The sequence below is a fragment of the Plecotus auritus genome (genome assembly GCF_963455305.1).
Source record: "Plecotus auritus genome assembly, chromosome: 13".
In the NCBI taxonomy this organism is placed as follows: domain Eukaryota; kingdom Metazoa; phylum Chordata; class Mammalia; order Chiroptera; family Vespertilionidae; genus Plecotus; species Plecotus auritus.
This window is the reverse complement of record NC_137779.1, coordinates 24,623,589-24,644,008: the sequence shown is the minus strand read 5'-3', so window position 1 is coordinate 24,644,008 and position 20,420 is coordinate 24,623,589. Positions and strand designations below refer to the sequence as shown.

Sequence of the window (20,420 nt, the reverse complement as noted above, 5' to 3'; positions counted from 1 at the left end):
CCGGGTGGGCACGTGACCCAAGTTTGTCCAATGAGAGTTCATCACAATATTTGCTGCAACTATGTGCAGGGGAGCTTTTTTAATTTTCTCTCTGGGGTTGCTAAGCCTCAGAAGGTCAGCCTGGAGCCACCAGAAGCCAACGCCGCCGTGAGGGAGAATGTGCCCGAGAGTGAAGCCACTCCAGCAGAAAACAGCTGAGAGAGGGAGAGAGAGCGAGGTCCTGAGCTGCTTGCTCCCCATGCCTAAAGCTGCACCACAGCATTTTCAGCATGTAGCCCAATACATTTCCCATTTCTGCCGGAGTTGTACCTGCATCGCGTATAGCAGAGCACAAGACCAGCACCCGCTCTGCAAGTCTTACGCCGGATGCTGGGGTAAAGACTTTTCAGAGGCAGTGCCCATAACTTTCACAGCCTGCGGGGGAGATCCTCGGGACCCAGAGAAATACGTCAATCTGTTCGCAGGACTAGAATGACCAAGGCAGAAAGGTAGAGAGCACAGTGGCAAGAAGGTCCACCCTGAGGTTTAGGTGTGGATCGGTAATCCCTGTTCATGCCTTCTCCACCCAGAAACACCACACCCTCACCCCGCTTTGATTTGGGGCTGGCTTTTCCCTCTTTGCCCAGCCCACCGGACAGCCTAGAATGAAAGGCTGTTGACTGAAGGAAGTGGGAAGAAACATACACACACCCCCAGCTTATCACACACCTGAGCTTTGTTCACCAACCTGAGTGTTTCCCTCAGAGGCAAGGAGACAACTTACGAGGTCACAGACTTAGCCTAACACCGGAGCCCAAGCCGAAGAGGCCACGGTACAGGGGCTTGACCTGAAGCGCGGTGAGTCTGGAAGCAAGAGTGTTCTGAGGTCAGGAGGGAAGTATTATCCAGGGGCCATAATGGGCTTCAGGGGTCCGTGAGCCCCGGAAATTACATACACTATTGTGTGTGTGATGTGGTGTGTGTGTGATGTGTGTGTGTGTGTGTGTGTGTGTGTGATGTGGGGTGTGTGTGTGTGTGTGTGTGTGTGTGTGTGATGTGGTGTGTGTGTGTGTGTGTGTGTGTGTGATGTGGTGTGTGTGTGTGTGATGTGGTGTGTGTATGTGTACATGAGCCTGCATGGGGGAATGCATCCATCGTTTTAAATCCTATTTTCAAAGAAATCCATCACATCTGAAAGGTTAAGTTGCTGGTGTAGGACTTGGCCATCCTTTTGGAGGTGGGTGTCTTCGTCTGTTCAGGCTGCTGTTAAAGTACCACAGACAGAGTGGCTTGTAAACAACACAAATCTAGTTGTCATAGTTCTGGAGGCTGGGAGGCAAGTCCAAGATGAGACGTAGGCAGATCTGGTATCTGGTAAGAGCCGACTTCCTGGTTCATAATGGCCTCACAAGGCGGAAGGGGCAAGAGCGCTCTGTGAGGTCTTTTTTATAAGGTACTAATCCCACATGAGGGCACCACCCTCCTGGCCTCATCTCCTCCCAGAGGCCCACCTCCTATGGCCATCACCTTGGGGGGTAGAATTTCAACATATGAATTGGGGGGGGGCAATTGCAGTGGGGAAACTGAGGCTCTGAGCCACTGCACTGCATAACGAGACCCAGCTCACACAGCCAGCTTGTAACAGAGCCTGGAACGGAACCAGAAGTCCAGCTTACTCGGCTGTGCCACTGGGAGGAGACAAAGGGTGCAGGTTAAAGTCCTCCCCGGTCCGACTTGCCCATCTTCAGATCTCAGTCTGGACATCATGTGCCCCCGGCAGGATCAGGGGCCCCTGCTCCATGCCTGCCCCAAACATGGCCCTGCGCCTTCTCTCGGTGTGGGGCTTGCCTTTCGCTTCTGTTCATCGAAGGGCTGGTGAAATGCACATCTCAAACTTCATCACACTCAGATACCTGTCCCTCTCCTAGCAACCCTGCATCCCCCATCTCAGTAATGGCAGCTCCCCTGTCCCAGGTGCCAAGGTCAAAAGCCCTGGGGGCATCGTTGCCTCCTCAAGGTCTCTCACACTCCAAGTCCACTCCATCAGCAATTCCGGTTGGCTTGACCCTTGACCTTCAACAAAGATCTAGACTCCATCCCCTCCTTGCCCCGCCCTTCCTCTCTGCCCCTCCACCCCATCCAGCAGTGTCCCTCACCTGACTGTCTGGAGCTGCCTCCTGACTGCTTCTCCCTTGTCCTCCCTTCCACCTACTCTTCATCCAGCAGCAAGAGCGATCTTAAAACACAAGACAGGTCATGTGACTCCTCGGCTCATGACCATCGGCAGACTCCCCAACTCACTCAGAAATCACAGCCAGAGATCTCCATTGCCAACGAGGCCCACCACTCACCTCCTTCCTCGTTCCTCCCAGTCACCTGGGCCTTTGCTTTCTCAAACATGCCAAGCACCCGCTCACCCCAGGGCCTTTGCACTGCCCCCACCTCTGCCTGGAATATTCCTCCCCCACACGCCCACATGGCTGCCTCCCTCAGCTCTTGCTCAAAGGTCACCTTCTTTGAGGCTTCCATGCCCATGCCCCATCACTCACCATCCCCCTTCTCTGCTCATTTTTCTCTGGCACTTATTAACATCTGGCACTTTATTTGTTGACTTGTTTCTTTTCTTACTGTCTTCCCCACAAAACTGTGAGCTCCACGAGGGCAGTAATTTCGCTAAATCCCCAGCACCTAGAACAGTTGGTGGATGGGTGGGAGGGTGGGGTGGATGGGTGGATGGAAGGACAGATGGACTATATTTGTTCTATCCTGTTTATCTGTCTAGCCCAGTAGTCGGCAAACTGCGGCTCGCGAGCCACATGTGGCTCTTTGGCCCCTTGAGTGTGGCTCTTCCATAAAATACCACGGCCTGGGCGAGTCTATTTTGAAGAAGTGGCGTTAGAAGAAGTTTAAGTTTAAAAAATGTGGCTCTCAAAAGAAATTTCAATCGTTGTACTGTTGATGTTTGGCTCTGTTGACTAAGGAGTTTGCCGACCGCTGGTCTAGCCCACAAAGCCCTAAGCTCCTTGAGGGCAGGGACTTATGTTCTGTTCACACTGTATCCGTGAGGGTCACACAGAGCTGGGTACATGTCAGCTGAATAAATGATGAACCCCTTCAGCCGACCCATGAGGATCTGGAAGCCAGGATAAGAGAGGGACTTGGCTTGGGGACATAACAAAGCTCTAGCAGCCACCTCTGAGCTCCCAAACCCCAGCTCTTCCGCGCTGGCCGACTAGGGCTCCCCCGGGACTGTCCATGCTCCCTGGTGGCAGCAATGGGAGGGGCGACTGCCCGGACAGCCCCAGGAAACCACTGGGGTATCTGACTTTTAATCTAATTCTTTAATATCACTTTGGGCTTAGGGCCCAGAGTCAGGTGCCCGATACCCTGGGTGAAAGTCCCTGGCCCACCACTCTGGCAGGTGTAAAATTAGCCTTCATTTTGTCATCTGTAAAATGGGAACCAGGACAACAGCGCTTACCATGCAGCAGCCGTGAGGCTTAAATGAAACAAGATGCTCCACGTGTTTAGCGCGGGGCTAGGGCTGGTGGGTGCTCAAGAAGCGCTGACCGCCACGGACAGTTAATGCTGAGCGGGAGGAGGAATGGCCCAGTCCCTTGCAAGCGTCCCTTAGCTGGAGTCCGGCTCAGGGGAGCCTGGCCGGATGTGGTTTTGGGTTATAATGCCTCATTTAGCTTTCTGGGCACCTGGACAGTCAGCGTGATTTTCCCAGGTGACATTGAGCACATTATCTGGAGAACAAAACTCCTTTCAAGGTCAGAAACGCCCGGAGAGCCACTGGGACGGCCAAAGAGGCAAAATCACGGGCCTCGGTCCGCCTGGGCTCCCCGGCTTCCTGGCTGGAATTACACCCCTTGGGATCCTGCCAAACCCCAAGGAGAGGCTGGTTTTGGTGGAGGAGGGAAAAAAAATCCATCTTCCCTCATTCAAAGGGCCACCTCTCACTTGCTGGACAGCAGCCATGAGGTTATTCTAATCCTGGGAATAAAAAGTCTAGGCAACATAACCTACCTACCTACCTGACCAGGCTTCTCTCCCCTCCCCTCTGCAACACACACGTGATTTTATTCCTTTTGACCTTCACAACCACCCCACCCCCATTTTCCAGAGAGGCGAGGGGACATCCCCAAGGTCACAGCACTGGGAAGGGCAGTTCTACAACATCGCCCTGCTCAGTGAGGGAGCCCAGTGCCGCCTGCCTCTTGGGATTCCTAGTCCGCTCTCACAGAGGGAGAAACTGAGGCCCAGATCCTAATCCGCTCTCACAGAGGGAGAAACTGAGGCCCAGATCCTAATCCGCTCTCACAGAGGGAGAAACTGAGGCCCAGATCCTAATCCGCTCTCACAGAGGGAGAAACTGAGGCCCAGATCCTAATCCGCTCTCACAGAGGGAGAAACTGAGGCCCAGATCCTAATCCGCTCTCACAGAGGGAGAAACTGAGGCCCAGATCCTAATCCGCTCTCACAGAGGGAGAAACTGAGGCCCAGAGAAATGGGGCCACTTGCCCCAGTCACACAGCTGGGAAATGGCAGAGTGACTGGCCGGCATCCAAGCCCAGGGCTCCTGCCATGTGGAAGGTGCTGGCCAGGCTTAGCGTCCCAAAGTGAAACTAAGGTTGAAAAGGACGGGCTCTTGGCTTGGCTGACAGCTCAGCTGCTTCTGACCTTGGGTGCCCCTGGGTAGGCTCCACCCCCTGGGCGGTTCTGGCCATCAGTGACAGGGCAGGCATACCCCCTTCCTGCCTCCTCTATTGCTGTGTAGGTCAGACTTTATATGGACTCACTTTTTCACTGAAATAAATTTTAATGGTAAATGGCAATCGCTTTTGTGCCAAAAACAAAAACAAAGCCACCATTACAAATACAAGGAAAATCCAGCTATATCCCCAGGTCCCCACTTGACTCTGCTGCCTGCTCGGGGCTCCGTCTTTGTGAGAGAGAGAGGATGACAAATAAATGCCTGAGAGGAGTTTAAGACCCATCAGCTTCCACAGAGACTTAGTCTTAGATGTAGAGAGGGACGGAAGGAGAACTGAGAACTAAACAATTCCGGTGTTTTATGATTGAGTGACACTGAAGGCTGGGTCCAGGTGCCATCGGAATATGTCCCCCAAGAACCACCAGAAGCACCGTGGCATCCACATTCCTCATTTGGAAAACTCTACAGCAGGTTCTCTATGTACCTCGCAGCACGAGGTTATGTCATAGACTCTCTGTATTTGTTGATGTGTGTGTTGGAGAGGGCAGAGAGGAGGGTGTGAGGGAGGGGTGTCATGCTCACCCCTTCAGGGAAGGGTGGAGGGGATGCTAAGGGGTGCTTACTGGTTAGTGGTTGAAGTGGGGTCTCACCTTCCCTTTGTAGCAGTTTGCACTCCATCATCGCACTCTCCCTGTCCTCATGGTTCACTCTCAGTTCTCCATCCATCACTGGATCACTGGAGTCCTTCCCTTCCTTCCCCACCTTCTCCCCTCCCCCCCTTCCTCCCTCTCTCTCTCTCTCTCTCTCTCTCTCAGATCTAGCCACGGGGACACAAACTTGGGGAAGAGGAGTGGTAGGGATATGGCTGGGGGAAGAAGGGGTGTTTCTTTCTATAAATCAGGGGCAGGAGTACTGGCTTCTATTTCCAGTTCTCGCGATTTGCCAGGGGATCTTGGGCAAGTCACATAACCTCTCTGGGTCTCCATGTGGTTTTCTAAAATAATGCCATTTACTTAAAAAAAAAGATACCTGCATACTGATCAATATCAATTTTGCAAAAATACCTCCGAACAAAAAGATACACATTAGATAATTAAAATGGTCGCTGATGGGCAGGGTGGTTGCTAGAAACACAGCATGTTTGTGTGACTTAGAAAAGGTGACCCCTCTGGGTAGAGAGAAACAGTCCTTTTGGACAGTGCAAGGCTTGACGGGCAAAGAGAATGAATGAGCAAACGAATGAACTAACGGAACTGAGGGGGCCTTGCATGGGGCAGTGGTGATGACATGCAACGCAGGGTGGGATTATTCAAAGGTCTAAGCACTAACATTTATTCGGAGATTTGGGGTCCCTACTTCCAGGACTAGTTGGGGAGAACCACTTCTCCACACCAGTTGTTAGCATCTCCCATTGCATCGTGAGGTCGAGGGGAGTCTGATGACCTGGGGTATGAACACAGAAACACATCCCTGGCTCGGGGTGGGAGTGGGGGCACCTTTGAAGGCTCCGTTCCTCTCCTCGCCCCACTTCTCCACCTCTAATCTTGCTCGTTGACCCCCAGGTCACTGACTTGCCACGATGGTGGGCAGCGTGTGGGTTGCTCTGGGACTCTCCCTGACCTGCATCTCGGCCCTCAGCCTCCTCTCCCCTGCCTGGTTCCAGACGCCCACCTTCTCCTTTGGCGTCCTCTCCTACTGCTCCTGGCCTCAAGGTGACAGCTGGAACCAGAGCTGTGGGATCTTCAGGTCCCTGGATGATATTCCGGACTCTGCCTGGAAGTTGAGTCTTCTGCTCATCAATTCACTGGGACCTGGGGTGTGGGGGATGGAGGACTATGAAAACTCGGGGAGCGAAACAAAGCCAAGTTCTGCACCACCACCACCACCCCTGACCTGAGCTTCTGACTCTGTAGGTGTGGGGTCAGGACTGGCTATTTGCATTTTAGCAAACACACAGGATGATTCTAAAAGCAGCTGTCAGCCCATATAGCACCTTTGTACAAATTAAGACAAGGGGCCCCTTCTTCAGGACACTATACTGCCATCTGCTGGAGAATTACTGTAATCAATATGCAAATCTATGATCCCAGTGCGTCTGAGTGGTGCAGTGTACAATCTGCACACACCTACCTGGCCATCCTCTACCAGGCGTCCTCAAACTACGGCCCGCGGGCCACATGCGGCCCGCCGAGGACATTTATCCGGCCCGCCGGGTGCCGCTGCCTGTCCTGCTTAGTGCCGACTTGTCCCGGGCCCGCAGTGCGCATAGGAATTTGTTCATCATTTTTTTTTTAAACTATAGTCCGGCCCTCCAACGGTCTGAGGGACAGTGAACTGGCCTCCTGTTTAAAAAGTTTGAGGACCCCTGCCGCACTGCTAGGTTGGAAAACCACAGCCAAGGTGTTGGAAGTCTCTGTTATGAGACACATTACCAAATTCAACCATGGGGGCAGTGGGGGCAGAGCTCCCAGTCCAGTCCAGTAAGGAAAATTATACAGCCTTCAAAACCGGTAACTATAAAGGTACAGCAGGTAGTCGGTTGTATATCTAGATCTTAATCCTGGCTCTACTACCTCATTAGCCGTGTGCCCTGAGGCAAATGACTCTACCTCCTTGGCCCTCAGTTTGCTGATGTGTAAAAAGGGGATAATAGCACAGACCTCTCGGGGTTTCCAGGACTCAGTAGCTGGTCAATATGCAGGGGAACATCCTCCTGTCCCCACCCAGTCCAACACTCTCCCTCCTCTCTCCTCCTGGCAGGTCTCAGCTGCGCTTCTCCTTGGAGGCTGGCTCCTGGTGGCCTTCCATGCAATTCTCCTCCTGTCCTGGGTCCTGGCCCCCAAAGAGCTGTGCCCAAGGAGGGGCAGTGGCAAAATGCGGGGGGTGCAGGCAGCTGCAGGTAAACCCCGTCACATAGTCAGCAGTCCAGACATGTTGCGCAATGGATGATGAATGAAAGGGAAAAACCTGTAAGCAGAGTCTGGCCTCCTGGGTCAAATCTCAGAGATAAGCCCTAGGAGTGAGTGTAGACTCTTCCTGGTCCTTTAGCAAGCCAGAAATGGCCAGGGGTGGGGGTGGGGGCGGAGGGGATGGTATCCTTAACATCACCCTCTCCTGCCCTGAGCTAAACTCAGTCCTAATAGTCTGTCCCCCCTTTATTTCTCTCATCCATCCACTTTGCATCATCTCTACCTGGACCACCACACAGCTGGGCAGCGTGGCTACTGCACAGGGTGCCAGCAGAGGGCTGACAGATGCTGAAATCCAGCCTACGCTCCACTTGCTAAGCTGTGAGACTGCAGGGGTGCATCTGCCCTGAACAGTTGCTTTTCTCTGACTCACTCTTAGTCTCTGTAATGACCTAGCCCAGGCCTTGATGGCAATCATACCCAATTAATTCTCCACCATCTCTCATCTGCATTAGAACAATAACCACCTCATGGGCCCCTCTGCTGCCTGCCACCTTGGCCCCTTAGAATGTTTGCCACACACTGTCCAAATGGGCCCTGTCAAAACTGACATCAGATCCTGCCACCAGACAGGTTTATCCACCTTCATTGACGTCCTGTCTCACAGAGTAAAATCCAAACTCCTTATGTGGCCTGAGGCTCCACCTGATCAACGCCCCATTCTCTTACCAGCCTCACCTCTGGGCCCCTCTGCCAGGCTCCACGTGCTCCAGCCACCCCGGCCTGCTTTCTGTTGCTCAGATACACCCAGCCTGTTCCCCCTGCGTGCAATCCTGTTCTCACATCTTCACGTACCTTGCTTCCCTACTTCATTAAGGGCTCTGTCTCCGCGAGGTCCTCCGTGGCCCCAGGTAGGAGCTCCCCTCTCCTTAGATTCTCCTTCTTGCCTTGTTTTGTGTTTTGTGTAGCACTTACTACCTGAAATCTCCCATCTCTTTCCTGATTCTTGTCCATTTCTCCTCAGTTCCATGAGGGTGAGGATATGTCTGTCTTAATACCACCAGCACCTACCATGGTGCTTTGCACATAATAGATGCTCAATAGTAGGAGATACAGTCCTTGTCCCAGGCTTGCACAGTGGCTAGTGGGATGGGGTGTATCAGGCATGTATAACTAATAGATATTGGCACAATGGGGATAAGCACAGGGTGCAAGGAAAAATTCCTGGAGGGTGAAGGACGTTAAGGAAGATGCCCTGGAGGAGGCATCACCTGAGCCGAGTCTGGAAGGACAAGTGGGAGTTGGTCAAATATAGAAAGGCATTTCATGTAACGGAACATCGGGGGCAAAGGCATGGAGACAAGCGAGCAGGGGTGTGCAGGAAACTGCAAGGAGACTGGTGTGGCTGAGGAGCAGCAAGGGAGACTGAGGATTTACCTGATTCTCCTGCACTGGGAGAGCCCAACATGAGGAGTGTCCAGCCCATTTCCTTAGCATCATCAGTGCCCACAACAGCACCTCGAACAATTCTGGTGAATGAATGGGTAGACTGGTGAATGAATGAATGAATAAGTGGGTGGGTAAGTGGGTGGATGAATTAGTAAGTGGACAATCGATGTCTTAGTAGATGAATGGATAAGGATGAATGGGTAGGTTGGAATATGAATGGAAGGTGGAGATGGATGGATGGATAGATGGGAGGGGGCAGGTGGCCAAGTGGGCAGGTGGCTAGATGTTTGGATGAGTGAATGGATAGGCAGACAGAGGGCTGGAGAGAATGAGTGAATGAGAATATGGTTGAATGGGTGGATGAGTAGATGGACGAATGGGTACAAGGACAGTTGAGTGATGGGTGGATAAAAGGGAAGAAGAGTTATTGTATTAACTTTGCATGGTGACAGACTGTTACTAGGCTTATTGTGATCACATCGTAAGGTATATAAATGTCAAATCACTATTTGTTTCAGTTGTACAACTGTAACTAATATTATATTGAATGCCAACTATACTTTAATAAAAAATGTTAAGGACAGGCTGATAAATAAGTGAATGAAGGGATGAATGGGTGGATGCATAGATGACGGATGGTGGACAGAAGGGTGGATGAGTGAGGGAGTCCCAGGAGGGAAGGTTAGCCCAGAGCCCCTGACACACTGGCTTCCTTCCTTGCTCTCTCCAGCCACCACCACCATTGTGGGCCTGCTGGCTTTCCCTATCGGCCTGGCCTCCCCATTTGCCAAGGAGGCCTGTGGAGCCTCCTCTGTGTACTGCAGTGGACAGTGCCAGCTGGGCTGGGGCTATGTGACCGCCATCCTCAACGCAGTCCTGGCCAGCATCCTGCCCGTCATCAGGTGGCCCGGCGCAACCAAAGTACAGGGGAGGACCATCCGCTTCTCCAGCGACACTGAGAAAATCATCCTTATGCCAGAAGTGAGCAAATAAAATTTTCTCAGGAGCAAAAAGAGCCCATTTTACAGCTACATGAAATCACCACGTATCCAGGTTCAACTGCCACCTCTACCACTTCCTTGTGACCTCAGGCAAGCCACTTTACCTCTCTGGACCTCACTGTATTTTTCTGTAAAATGAAGGTGTGTGAAATATTGCCTACCTTATCTGGCTGTTATAATGGGAACTCAGGGAAACTGGGGTCATAACCAAGAAACCATCCCCACCCAGGGACCACTCTTGTGCATGGACCTTGGGGTACATGGTACACTATTTGCAAAATGGCCTCAATGATTTCCCTGCCTGTATCCACACCCCTTTTCTTAAAAAAATTTTTTTTTATTGATTTCAGAAAGGAAGAGAGAGAGAGAGCTAGAAGCATCAATGATGAGAGAAGCACTTATTAGCTGCCTCTTGCACGCCCCAAACTGGGGATTGAGCCTGCAACCTGGGCATGTGCCCTGACCGGGAATCGAGCCATGACCTCCTGGTTCATACTGAGCCATGCCAGTCAGGCCCACACCCCTTTTCAATGTCACTTTCCAAAGCCTCCCATGGAGTGGTGGAGTCTACTCCCCATTCTCTGAGTCTGAGCTCAGCCATGTGACTGACCAAGAGAATATGGTAGGAATGACCTAATGCCAATCTCGAGTCTTGGTCTCCAGAGGCCTTGCATGCTTCTGCTCAGTCTTGGAAATGCCGTCATGGCCATGTAAACAACCTGAGCTAGCCGGCTGGAGGACACGAGACACAGGGCCCCGTCTGCCCCACTGGCTGGCCAACAGCCAGCCCAGCTGCCCAGCTGCCCAGCAGCTGATCACAAACACATTAAGTCCAGCTGAGACCAGAAGAACCTCCCAGCTGAACACAGCCCATATTGCTGACACAGAGTCACAAGCTAAATAAATGTCTGCTTTCAGCCATTAGACTTGGGGTGGTTTGTTCTGCGGCATTACTCATGGGAACAGCTAAGATACAAGGATGCGAAGTGATTCACCTGCCTTGACCTTCTGTGTCCATCGGGGGTTTGAGCCACTGTGGCGCGAGGACGGAGTCTTCAGAAACAAACATTTCTTTCAAATTAAAAAAATTCCCCCAAACACAGAAAAAAACAACAACCCAGATTCACACACCTCTCGGTTTATATATGTTTTCTCTCTATATAGGCACAACTCTTCAGTAAACAGTTACAAGATGTGCTGGTAACACTGAGAAAGGGCACGCTGCAGACAGAACGACTCCCACACACTCAACTCCAGGACACGAGGACGCAGCACACGGACACCTGAATAAACAGAGAGCTGAACAGAGAGCAGTTAGTCCAAGCCACAACCATGACGTGTCTCTGGACACCACGAGAGAAGGCAGAGAGGAAATCTTGTGCTGTGCTCTGTGACTAGTCTGTCAAAAAATAAATAAGAACCAGAGGGTCTAGGACCTGGGTCATGCTAACGAAACGTCCCCTGCAATGAGCAGCTATGTGGCAGAATACGCTTTTCTCGGAGGGGCCTTTCGCACATTTTTCCCATCCAAGGAAGTTGGGGAACCAGGGTGAGAGGATGTCTGCTCTTCAGAAGCTAGGGCCCTCTGGGCCTGTCTGTCCCTCCCAGGGGAAGGTGGGGACTCACACTATGACCGAGGAAAGAGCTTCCCCAGAACGCAGGGCAGGGACTTCTCCAGTCCCGGTTTGCTCAGGGTGGGAGGACTAAGCACCCCGTTTCAATGCTTCAATGTGCTTACGTGTCTCCTGCCATCTCCAAAACCCGACCTGCCATTCTTGGGAAGAGCAGTTCCCCGACTCTGTTTCCCCGATTCCGGTGCATTATCAGAACACAGTGGGCAGGACCACTTTCCTGGAGGACAGGTGGGCAGCTGAACCACCGAACTCAGGATCCGTTTGTGGACTGGCGACCCTTTGAGAGAAGACATGGTGGGGACCATTTCCTGCCTGAGCCACCGTGGAAAACACACACATCACCCTGGCTGCTCTCTGTCTTCCTCTTCCTTCGTCCTGAGTGAGCAAGGGCACTTAGGAAAAGCTGAACCAACACACACATTCCAAGCTCCTGGAGTGCCAGACCCAATGTGTGGAAGGAGAGGCAGTCTTTCCTGGGGGGATCATAGGGGGTTCTGGGCGAACCCAGAAGAGCCCCGACTGTCTCCCACCTGCAGACACTTCTGGGATCCCACTGCCCTGCAGGATGACTCCCTTCTTGAAAAGAAGTCTCTCCCAGAGTCAGGTGGAGGAGAAAAATGAGAGAATACAGCAAACAGAATCTCAAACCTCAAGGGGAGAAGTGTGAGGCCTCCCGCGTGCCTTTTCTAAATGGGAGGGGCCTCAGGACACAGGCGGCTTAGGCAGAAAGAGAACTGGTTGGGAGATACATTGGTAGCCCCTCCTCTAAGCCAGTGGGGACATTTGGCAATATATGGGGACATTCTGGGTTGTCCCAATGGGGTGGGGAGGAGGGTACTACTGGCATCTGGCGGGTAGAGGCCAGGGATGCTGCTCAACATCCTACAATGTGCAGAACACCCTCCCTCCACCTCCCCCCTCCAAAAAAGGGATGACCCAGCCCAAATGGCAACAGTGCCAAGTGCAGAAACGCTGCGGCCAGCCGGTCTTCCAGGCTCTTCTGGGACATCTGCAAAGGCCCCTTCCAGAGTACAGAGGGCGCCCCACAGACTCCTATACCAACTTCCAAAACAATCCCATTCCAAGTCTCATCTGACAAGACAGTCTGGAGGGATGGGGAGAGAAGAGAGGAGACGTCTGGAGGCCTTGAACAAGGATGTTCCCTCCGTCCACCAACAATTCCCGCAAGGAGAAATCGCAGACTCAGGCGATCTTTGGTCAAACAGGAAAACGTAAGGCTGAACTCAAGGGGCAAGCCCTCGGCCCCACCGGCCCGGCGGCCAAAGTCGGGCCAGTTTCTCTTTGCACAGAAGTCCATGCTCACAGACAGACACCAGGACCTCGCTCCCCGGGTGGCCGGGAGGAAAAGTGGGCATGACAGGCAGGTGGCAGCTTGGCTGGTGCTGCCTGGGTGAGGCGGCCCTCACTTGTTCTCAATCAGAGTCTGCACCTTGTACACGAGGTCCCGGGCCAGCTTCAGGATCTGCTTGGTGTTGTGTCGCTCAGCCATTTCTGAAAGAGCAGAAGGTGATAGATCGTGAGCCTCCTTCTGTGTCCATCCTCGGGACACACTTCCAGCACCTGGAAGGGTCTCTGGGGCGTTCCCATCATTGTCATCTAACTTCATCCCCAGAGGGATCTGGAAGCAGAGACCTTGGGGAAGGCCGGCACCTCTGGACCTGTTTCCTCATCTGTAAAATGGGGATTGTAATAGTACCTGCTTCACCAGGTTACTGTGAGATCAAATGAGATGACGTTGGTTCAGTGCATGCTTACAAATGTTAGGTCTTCGCATCCTCTTCCTACAAATACAGTGCCTGGGAACTTTTTAAGAAAGCAATGCTGGGCACACAGTAAATGCTTAGAAGTGTGAGGGGAAGGAAGCAAAAGAAGGGGAGGGAAAGACAGAAAGCAAAATAAATAAGTAAATTTATCAAGAGCCACACAAAATGGTCAAATCTTTAAGGCAGAATAATCATAAACTTAGACATATACCATAAGGAAGTCATTTAGTAGAGGAAAGAGGCAGTAAGACCCTGGTTCCCGAACTGGGTGCCGAGGTACCTGAGGGCACCACTGTGAACCCAGAAAAAATTAGAGGGAAACACCGCAATAGGCCACATCTATTGAACACTAGTGTGAGGGAGTTCACAAACTACATTGTATTCCTGTCGATGACTTTACAGCTTTGCACAGCTCGGTTTTCAGAAAGTGGATGGAAATCCTGTGGCACAGGGAATGAAGGTGGTGGTGTCAACCCAATTCCAAGGCTTGAGAAGGCGGGCCAAGTCCAGCGGGCGCACACACCCCAGCAGTAACTGTACTCATTAGCACTAGGGGTAGCTGGGTAAGGGGCATCAGGAACACTTGGTACTCTCTTTGCAACTTTTCTGCAAATCTACAGTTATCCTAAAATAAAATAATGATGTTTCCAGGGCAAGGTCACAGATGGCTTTTCTTCTTCTTTTGCTTTTTCCAAAACCTTATTTAGTTAAAAAAATGTTATAAGTAGTAAAAACAGTAACAACAGCTTCCTGCTATGGGCCCCTCATATGGATTAGCTATCATGTATGTGATGGGCTTTGTTCATGTCTCATTTAACTCTCCTGACATCTCTGTGATTGAGGTCTAGCACCCTTTCATCCTCCAGGATCTGAAGCCCAGAGACAAGAAGCCATTTGCCTAAGGCCCCCCAACCCCTGAGCGGCAGAGCGGGGGTCAGAATCCACATCTGTTCTGATTTCCAAGGCTATACCCTTTTCATTCACGTCAACTGCCTTCCTTCGCCTGCTTTTCCTACACACCAACCCTCTGAAGCAGACACGTTACCCCATTTCACAGATGAGAAAGCAGATGTTTACAGAGGGGAAGTGACTTGTCCATGGGCGCAGCTGGCCAGTGGCAGAGCCAGGGTTTGCCCCGAGCTTGATTTCAACACCCATGCTCCTTCGGCCAGATCCCCGGGGAAACATATCCTCAGCATTACCACAGGTCGACTCACCCATTGGGAAGAGACACAAGAAGTGGGCAGAACCCGCTCCAGCCCCTGCTGTGTGTCAATCTCAGTAAATCTCCATCCCTCCCAAGGCCCCAGGAAGGGGCCCTCCAGAAGCCTGCACCCCTCAGATGAGACCCCAGTCATGTGGGTACCATTAAAGAACTTGATGATGTCTGTGAAATCCATGTTGTTCTCCAAGATGATGTCACGGTAGACCTCCACCAGAGCCAGCGCGATGAACAGGACGTAGTGGGTGGATGAGACGTGTTTGGCTGCCCAGATGGTCTCCCAGACAGAGAAGACATCATCATAGACAAGTTCTGCCGAGACAGACACCAACGCACACACACATGGGGAGAGAGTCAGCCACAGGGCTCATGGCGCTGCCCACCCTCTGGAAAAATCCCAGGCCAGCTGTGCTCTGAGCTTCTGTCCTGGTGCAGCAGACAGAGCTCAAGCCAGGAGCTAGGAGACCTGGACTCTGCCATTTGACCATCAAAAGCCTCAGTTTTCCCCATCTGTAGAATGGGCTAACAAATAAGGTGGGTTGTAAGTTTCCAGCTCTGACATTTTGCAAGTGGAGGAAATGAGCATGTGCAGTTTGACTGACACTAACCTATCCCTGTTCTACCCCTTGACCAGTCTCCCCCTCTCTGCCTGTACCCTCCCATCTCTTTTAGCACCCATGGGGGGTATATCTCCCCTCTCCCCTGTACACAGAACTGGCTGCTGCATCTGGGTCTAGTGAAGAGATAGAATAGAGCAATGGTTAAGAGCAAGGCTTTGTATACCTAAAACTTACGTAATGCTACTATGTAACCCCAATAAATGTAATTCAAAAAGAAAAAAAAGAGAGCAAGACTTTCTATGTCCAATAAACTCAGTCTGAATTCAAGCTCCACCAAGGTGACCTTGGGCTAGATACTCTCTTTCCTCACCTCTAAGTGGAGTGATGCTGATGGTAGTAAGAGACTAACAAGGGCTCAGCACAGTGCCTGGCACTTAATGAACACCTCTGTATGTGTTAGATGTTATTCTCAGTATCATCCCAAATGAGCGCAATAGTAACTACTGTGTTCTACATAATATCTAAGTCCCATGGGAAACATGCTCCAAAGGCTTCAGAGTTCTTGGCTTCTGATAAGCAGCGTAATAGAATGGAAGTGAGCTGGTCTTAGGAGGAGGGGAGCTCATATCCTGGCTCTATTCCTCCCAGCTCTGAATTCCAATTTTCTCAGTCTCAGTTTCCTCATCTGTACAACGGGGACTGCGACAATACTACTGCATAGTGTCACTGCAAGATAAGGGAGGTGAACTGATAACGAGAATTCAATAAACAGGTGCTGCTCTCTTCTACTAGCGTTTGCTCTGTAGTATCTCTTCTCTGAAGTTCTGCTACAAAGAGTCTGGGAACAAGGCCCCAGTTTGAAGTTTGTACCTCGTTTGAAATCCAGCAGGAACCAGCGGTAGCAGAAGTAGAAGTGAGTGTAGTCCCCATTCTGATGCATCAGCTCAAAGAGCTCTGAGTCCAGGATCTGTCAGAGGATGGAAAGGTGGGCATCAGCCTCCTGGGAAAAGGCCAGACTAGAGGGGACAGCTGGAAAAATGATGGTCCATCCCCTACCGGACACCAGCTAGTCCTTAATAACCAGGTGCAGTAAAAAGTGGGAAAGGATTTGAAGAAGAAATCAGCCTAGCTCAACCTACCAGTCATTTCTCTAAAACAGATATGCAAATGGCCAATAAGCACATGAGAAATTCTCAACGACATGACTTATTAGGTAAATGCAAATAAAACCATAATGAGATGCTATTTGACACCACTAGGATGACTATAATAAAAATGACAGGCAGCAAAGTGTTGATAAAGATGGAGAGAAATTGGAATCCTCATATGCTGCTGGTAGGAATGTAAAATGGTGTGGCTGCATATAGATATACCCCCAAGAGAAATGAAAACGTATGTCCACATAAAAACTTGTACATGAATGTACAACGTTATTCATAATAGCCAAAAAGTGGAAACTACCCAAATGTCCATCAGCAGATTAATGGGTAAATTGAAAATGGTATATACACTCAATAGAATATTATCTGGCAATAAAAACAAATACTACATGCTACAACGTGGATGAACCATGAAAACATTATGCTAAGTGAAAGAAGCCTGTCCCAAAAGCAACATATTGTATAATGCCATATATATGAAATGTCCAGAAAAGATAAATGTGTAAGACAGAAAGTAGGCTCGTGGTTGCCAGGGGCTGGGGAGAGGAACTGATGTTATTGGGTATGGAGTTTCTTTTTGGGAGGATGAAAATGTTCAGAAATTAGACTGTGATGTTGGCTCCACAACTATGAATATTCTAAAACCCACTGAACTGTACATTTTAAAAGGGTACATTTTATGATATGTGGATTACATCTCAATAAAGGTGTGTGTGTGTGTGTGTGTGTGTGTGTGTGTGTGTGTGTAATATACCCAAACATTACTTTGAGGAAAAAGACCAATACAATCAAACATCCTTTTAGGGCTGGGGCCATGTCTTGGTCATTGTGTGGTCATAGAGCCTGGACTGAGCAAATGCTCAGTGAAAATGAATCCTGTAGAATTGATTTGAGTTGTTGACTTAAGGTTGAGCTGAATTAAATTTTTTAGTTCAATTCAGAGGTTAAGTGGACTTGAGTTTTTAAAAAATATATATTTTTATTGATTTCAGAGAGGAAGGGAGAGGAAGAGAGAGATAGAAACATCAATGATGAGAGAGAATCATTGATCGGCTGCCCCCTGTACGCCCCACACTGGGGATCGAGCCCGCAACCCGAGCACGTGCCCTGACCAGGAATCAAACCCTGACCTACTGATTCACAAGTCAATACTCAACCACTGAGCCATGCTGGCTGGGCAGACTTGAGTTTCTGAGTTCAAGTCAGCAGGGCTGAGTTACTAAGTTGAGTTAAACTAGGCGTGGCTATTAAGTTGACCTGAGGTCCATTGGGTTGAGTTGGAATAAGTTATATTATTGAATAGGACTGAATCATACCTGGATTAGTGACCTCATGTTGGCAAAGTGTGTGTCCATGGCACCTCCATGGGGGAAGTTCTGGTTCATTCTCTTCATAAGCTCCGTGAAGCAGCTGAAGGTGAGGGCCTCTGGGGAAAGAGCACAGGAGAAACCATCAACTCCACCACTGCCCAAGGAACTGGAGGTCCCAAAGGGATGGTCTAAGGCAGTGGTCGGCAAACTGCGGCTCGCGAGCCACATGCGGCTCTTTGGCCCCTTGAGTGTGGCTCTTCCACAAAATACCACGTGTGGGCGCTCACGTACAGTGCGATTGAAATTTTGTGGCCCATACGCAGAAGTCGGTTTTCGGCTCTCAAAAGGAATTTCAATCGTTGTACTGTTGATATTTGGCTCTGTTGACTAATGAGTTTGCCGACCACTGGTCTCAGGCCCTGAGCTGGGCCACAAATGAGAAACACATGGACAATGGAATGCTGGTGCATTCCATTTCAAGGAAGGGTTCATGAAATTCTCAAGTCTGGGAACTTCTTTATTAAAACAGCAAACGTCAATACTGGAAGGACGTTATGCAAAGAAATGCTAACATAATGTTGAGAAAAGCTGCTTTGAGAGTCACTACATATATTAAGCAAAAGCTCGCTTTCCGAGGGCGGCCACGGAGTCTGAAGCCACCACAGGATCTGGAGCTCTCATATCCCCTCCTTTTCCACTTCCTGTTGCAACCAAATGCCGTTTATACCGTTAAAAAAGAAAAGTAAAAGCTCTGAGAAGTCCTACAATAAAGAAATCTATTTCATATTGTTTAACCCAGTGTTTAAAAATTTTATTTAAAAGGGGTACCTTTTTTCTCTTTACACCTAGTAATTTTGGGGAGAGTTATGAGGTTTCCCAAGGCACAGTAGGATCTCATTCATTTTTTTAAAGACTATTTTTTAAAACAGTTTAGATGTACAGAACAACTGAGAACAGAGTAGAGAGAATTTCCATATACCCCCACACCCAGTTTCCCCTATTACGAACATCTTATATGTAATATGGTACATTTGTTATAACTGATGGCCCACGGACAATATATTATTTACTAAAGACCACAGTTTTTAACCTAATGCTCCTCTTCTGTTCTAAGAACCCATCTAGGGTAGACATGGTTGTCATGTCTCCTTAGGTTCCACTTGGCTATGAAAGTTTCTCAGGCTTTCTTTGTTTTTTATGACCTTGAGAGTTTTGGAGAGTACTTGTCAGGTACTTTCCAGAATGCCTCTCTACTGGAATCTGTCTGATCTTTTTATCATGATAAGACTGGGATTATGGGTTACTGGGAGAACGACCACATAGGTCACGTGTCATTCTAATCTGGGCCTGGGTTTTTCTTTCAATTCCCATTCCTGTTTGTACCATCAGTGGCTAGCAACAGCCTGGCTGGGTGGCGGGCACTTGGCACTCAGCACAGGCCGTCATGAACAGAGGACTTTTTATTTCATGAGGACCCTGATGTGTTCACCAGACAGGCCTTCTAAGCACCTGTCCTGACACAAAGTAAGGTTCACCCCCACCCTGCCCCCGCAGTAGGAAGGAAACTGCACCCCTAGCCCTTGGGCAGAACACACTCACCGTCATCCAGAATGACCAGCAGGGGAGCCAAGAGGTCACACATGCCCTGGACATAGCCGATTTCAATGTGCTGCCAGATGTAGCTAGGAGAGAGACACAGGGCTCAGTGTGGACACTCACAACGTGCCTCTCCAACCCATTCTTCCTTTGCCTCCTCTGCGGTCCAGTTCCCCACCCCTCACCTGGACCACGCCTTCAACCTCCTGCCTGCATCCCCATCCCCAATCTCACTCTCTTCAAACATCACATGCTCAACACCAGCATGACCTTCCCAAAGTCTAGCTCAAGGAGGTCACTGAATGCTCAAAACCTTCACAGCCTTCCACTGTATAACAAGACAATATCCAAGCTCCTTACTAGTAAATGGGGGCGCAAGGCATTTGCAGTCTCTTCCCTTCCATATTCACAGTCTCACCCATCACTCCCCAGTACTTCTTCCTCTCTGGCCACATGGAAGTATTTAACTTGTACAAATAAAGCACACGCTCATGCCCCTGTGCTTGTGCAGTTCCCTCTGTCTTGAATTCCCATCTGCCACTTAAAAGTAGTGAATATTTGCTGATCATTTACTGTTTACTCAGCCTACTATACATACATTGCATCGTTTAATTTTCAGAATAATACAAAAAAGGAACTATTATTATCCCATTTCACAAATGGAGACAGGCAGAGATAAGTGACACAGAGTCATATGCCTAATAGTAAAGGACAGAGGCAGGATTTGAACCCAGGCTATCTCAGCCCAGGGTTTGTGCTCCTAACCTGTAGGCCAAATGGTTTCTTCCGTTTTTCCTAATTTTGTCCATCTCGATTGTCACCACCTCTATGGTGTCTTCCATGACTTTTTCCAATGCCATAACCTAGCAAAAATCAGTCTATCCTTCCTTCTCCCCCAGTACGTTTTCATTTTAATGTAACATTAGTATGTTACATTATATTTGTATTTTCTAGACTAAATTTTGGTTGCTTGGGGGACAGTAATAGAGAATAGTTAAGCAGTGGTGCTTATTAATAAGAATGAGCTAGAGCAGGGATTAGTAAACCTTTTCCGAGAGGTCTAGACAACAATTATTTTCAGCTTTGTAGGCCACAT

General features: G+C 49.8%; 2 protein-coding genes across 3 annotated transcripts in view; one reads left to right on the top strand and one right to left on the bottom strand.

Annotated features, from left to right (window-relative positions):
- Nucleotides 1–6,128: 6,128 nt before the first annotated feature.
- LHFPL7 (LHFPL tetraspan subfamily member 7) lies at nt 6,129–10,050 on the top strand (the record flags this gene model as incomplete). The annotated part of the gene is made up of 3 exons (XM_080650088.1): nt 6,129–6,479; nt 7,460–7,598; nt 9,788–10,050. The coding sequence occupies exons 1-3, from the start codon at nt 6,279–6,281 to the stop codon at nt 10,048–10,050; spliced, it is 603 nt and encodes a 200-aa protein (XP_080506214.1). The 5' UTR covers nt 6,129–6,278.
- Nucleotides 10,051–11,176: 1,126 nt separating this feature from the next.
- SGSM1 (small G protein signaling modulator 1) overlaps nt 11,177–20,420 on the bottom strand; it is a 57,834-nt gene continuing 48,590 nt past the window's right edge. For both annotated transcript variants that reach the window (XM_080650086.1, XM_080650087.1), the window contains exons 21-25: nt 19,328–19,410; nt 17,735–17,844; nt 16,129–16,225; nt 14,843–15,010; nt 11,177–13,204 (exon numbers count right to left, since the gene is read on the bottom strand). In XM_080650086.1, the coding sequence (XP_080506212.1) occupies nt 13,116–13,204; nt 14,843–15,010; nt 16,129–16,225; nt 17,735–17,844; nt 19,328–19,410 (547 nt within the window). In that variant the 3' untranslated portion in view covers nt 11,177–13,115. The remainder of the gene's footprint in view (nt 13,205–14,842; nt 15,011–16,128; nt 16,226–17,734; nt 17,845–19,327; nt 19,411–20,420) is intronic.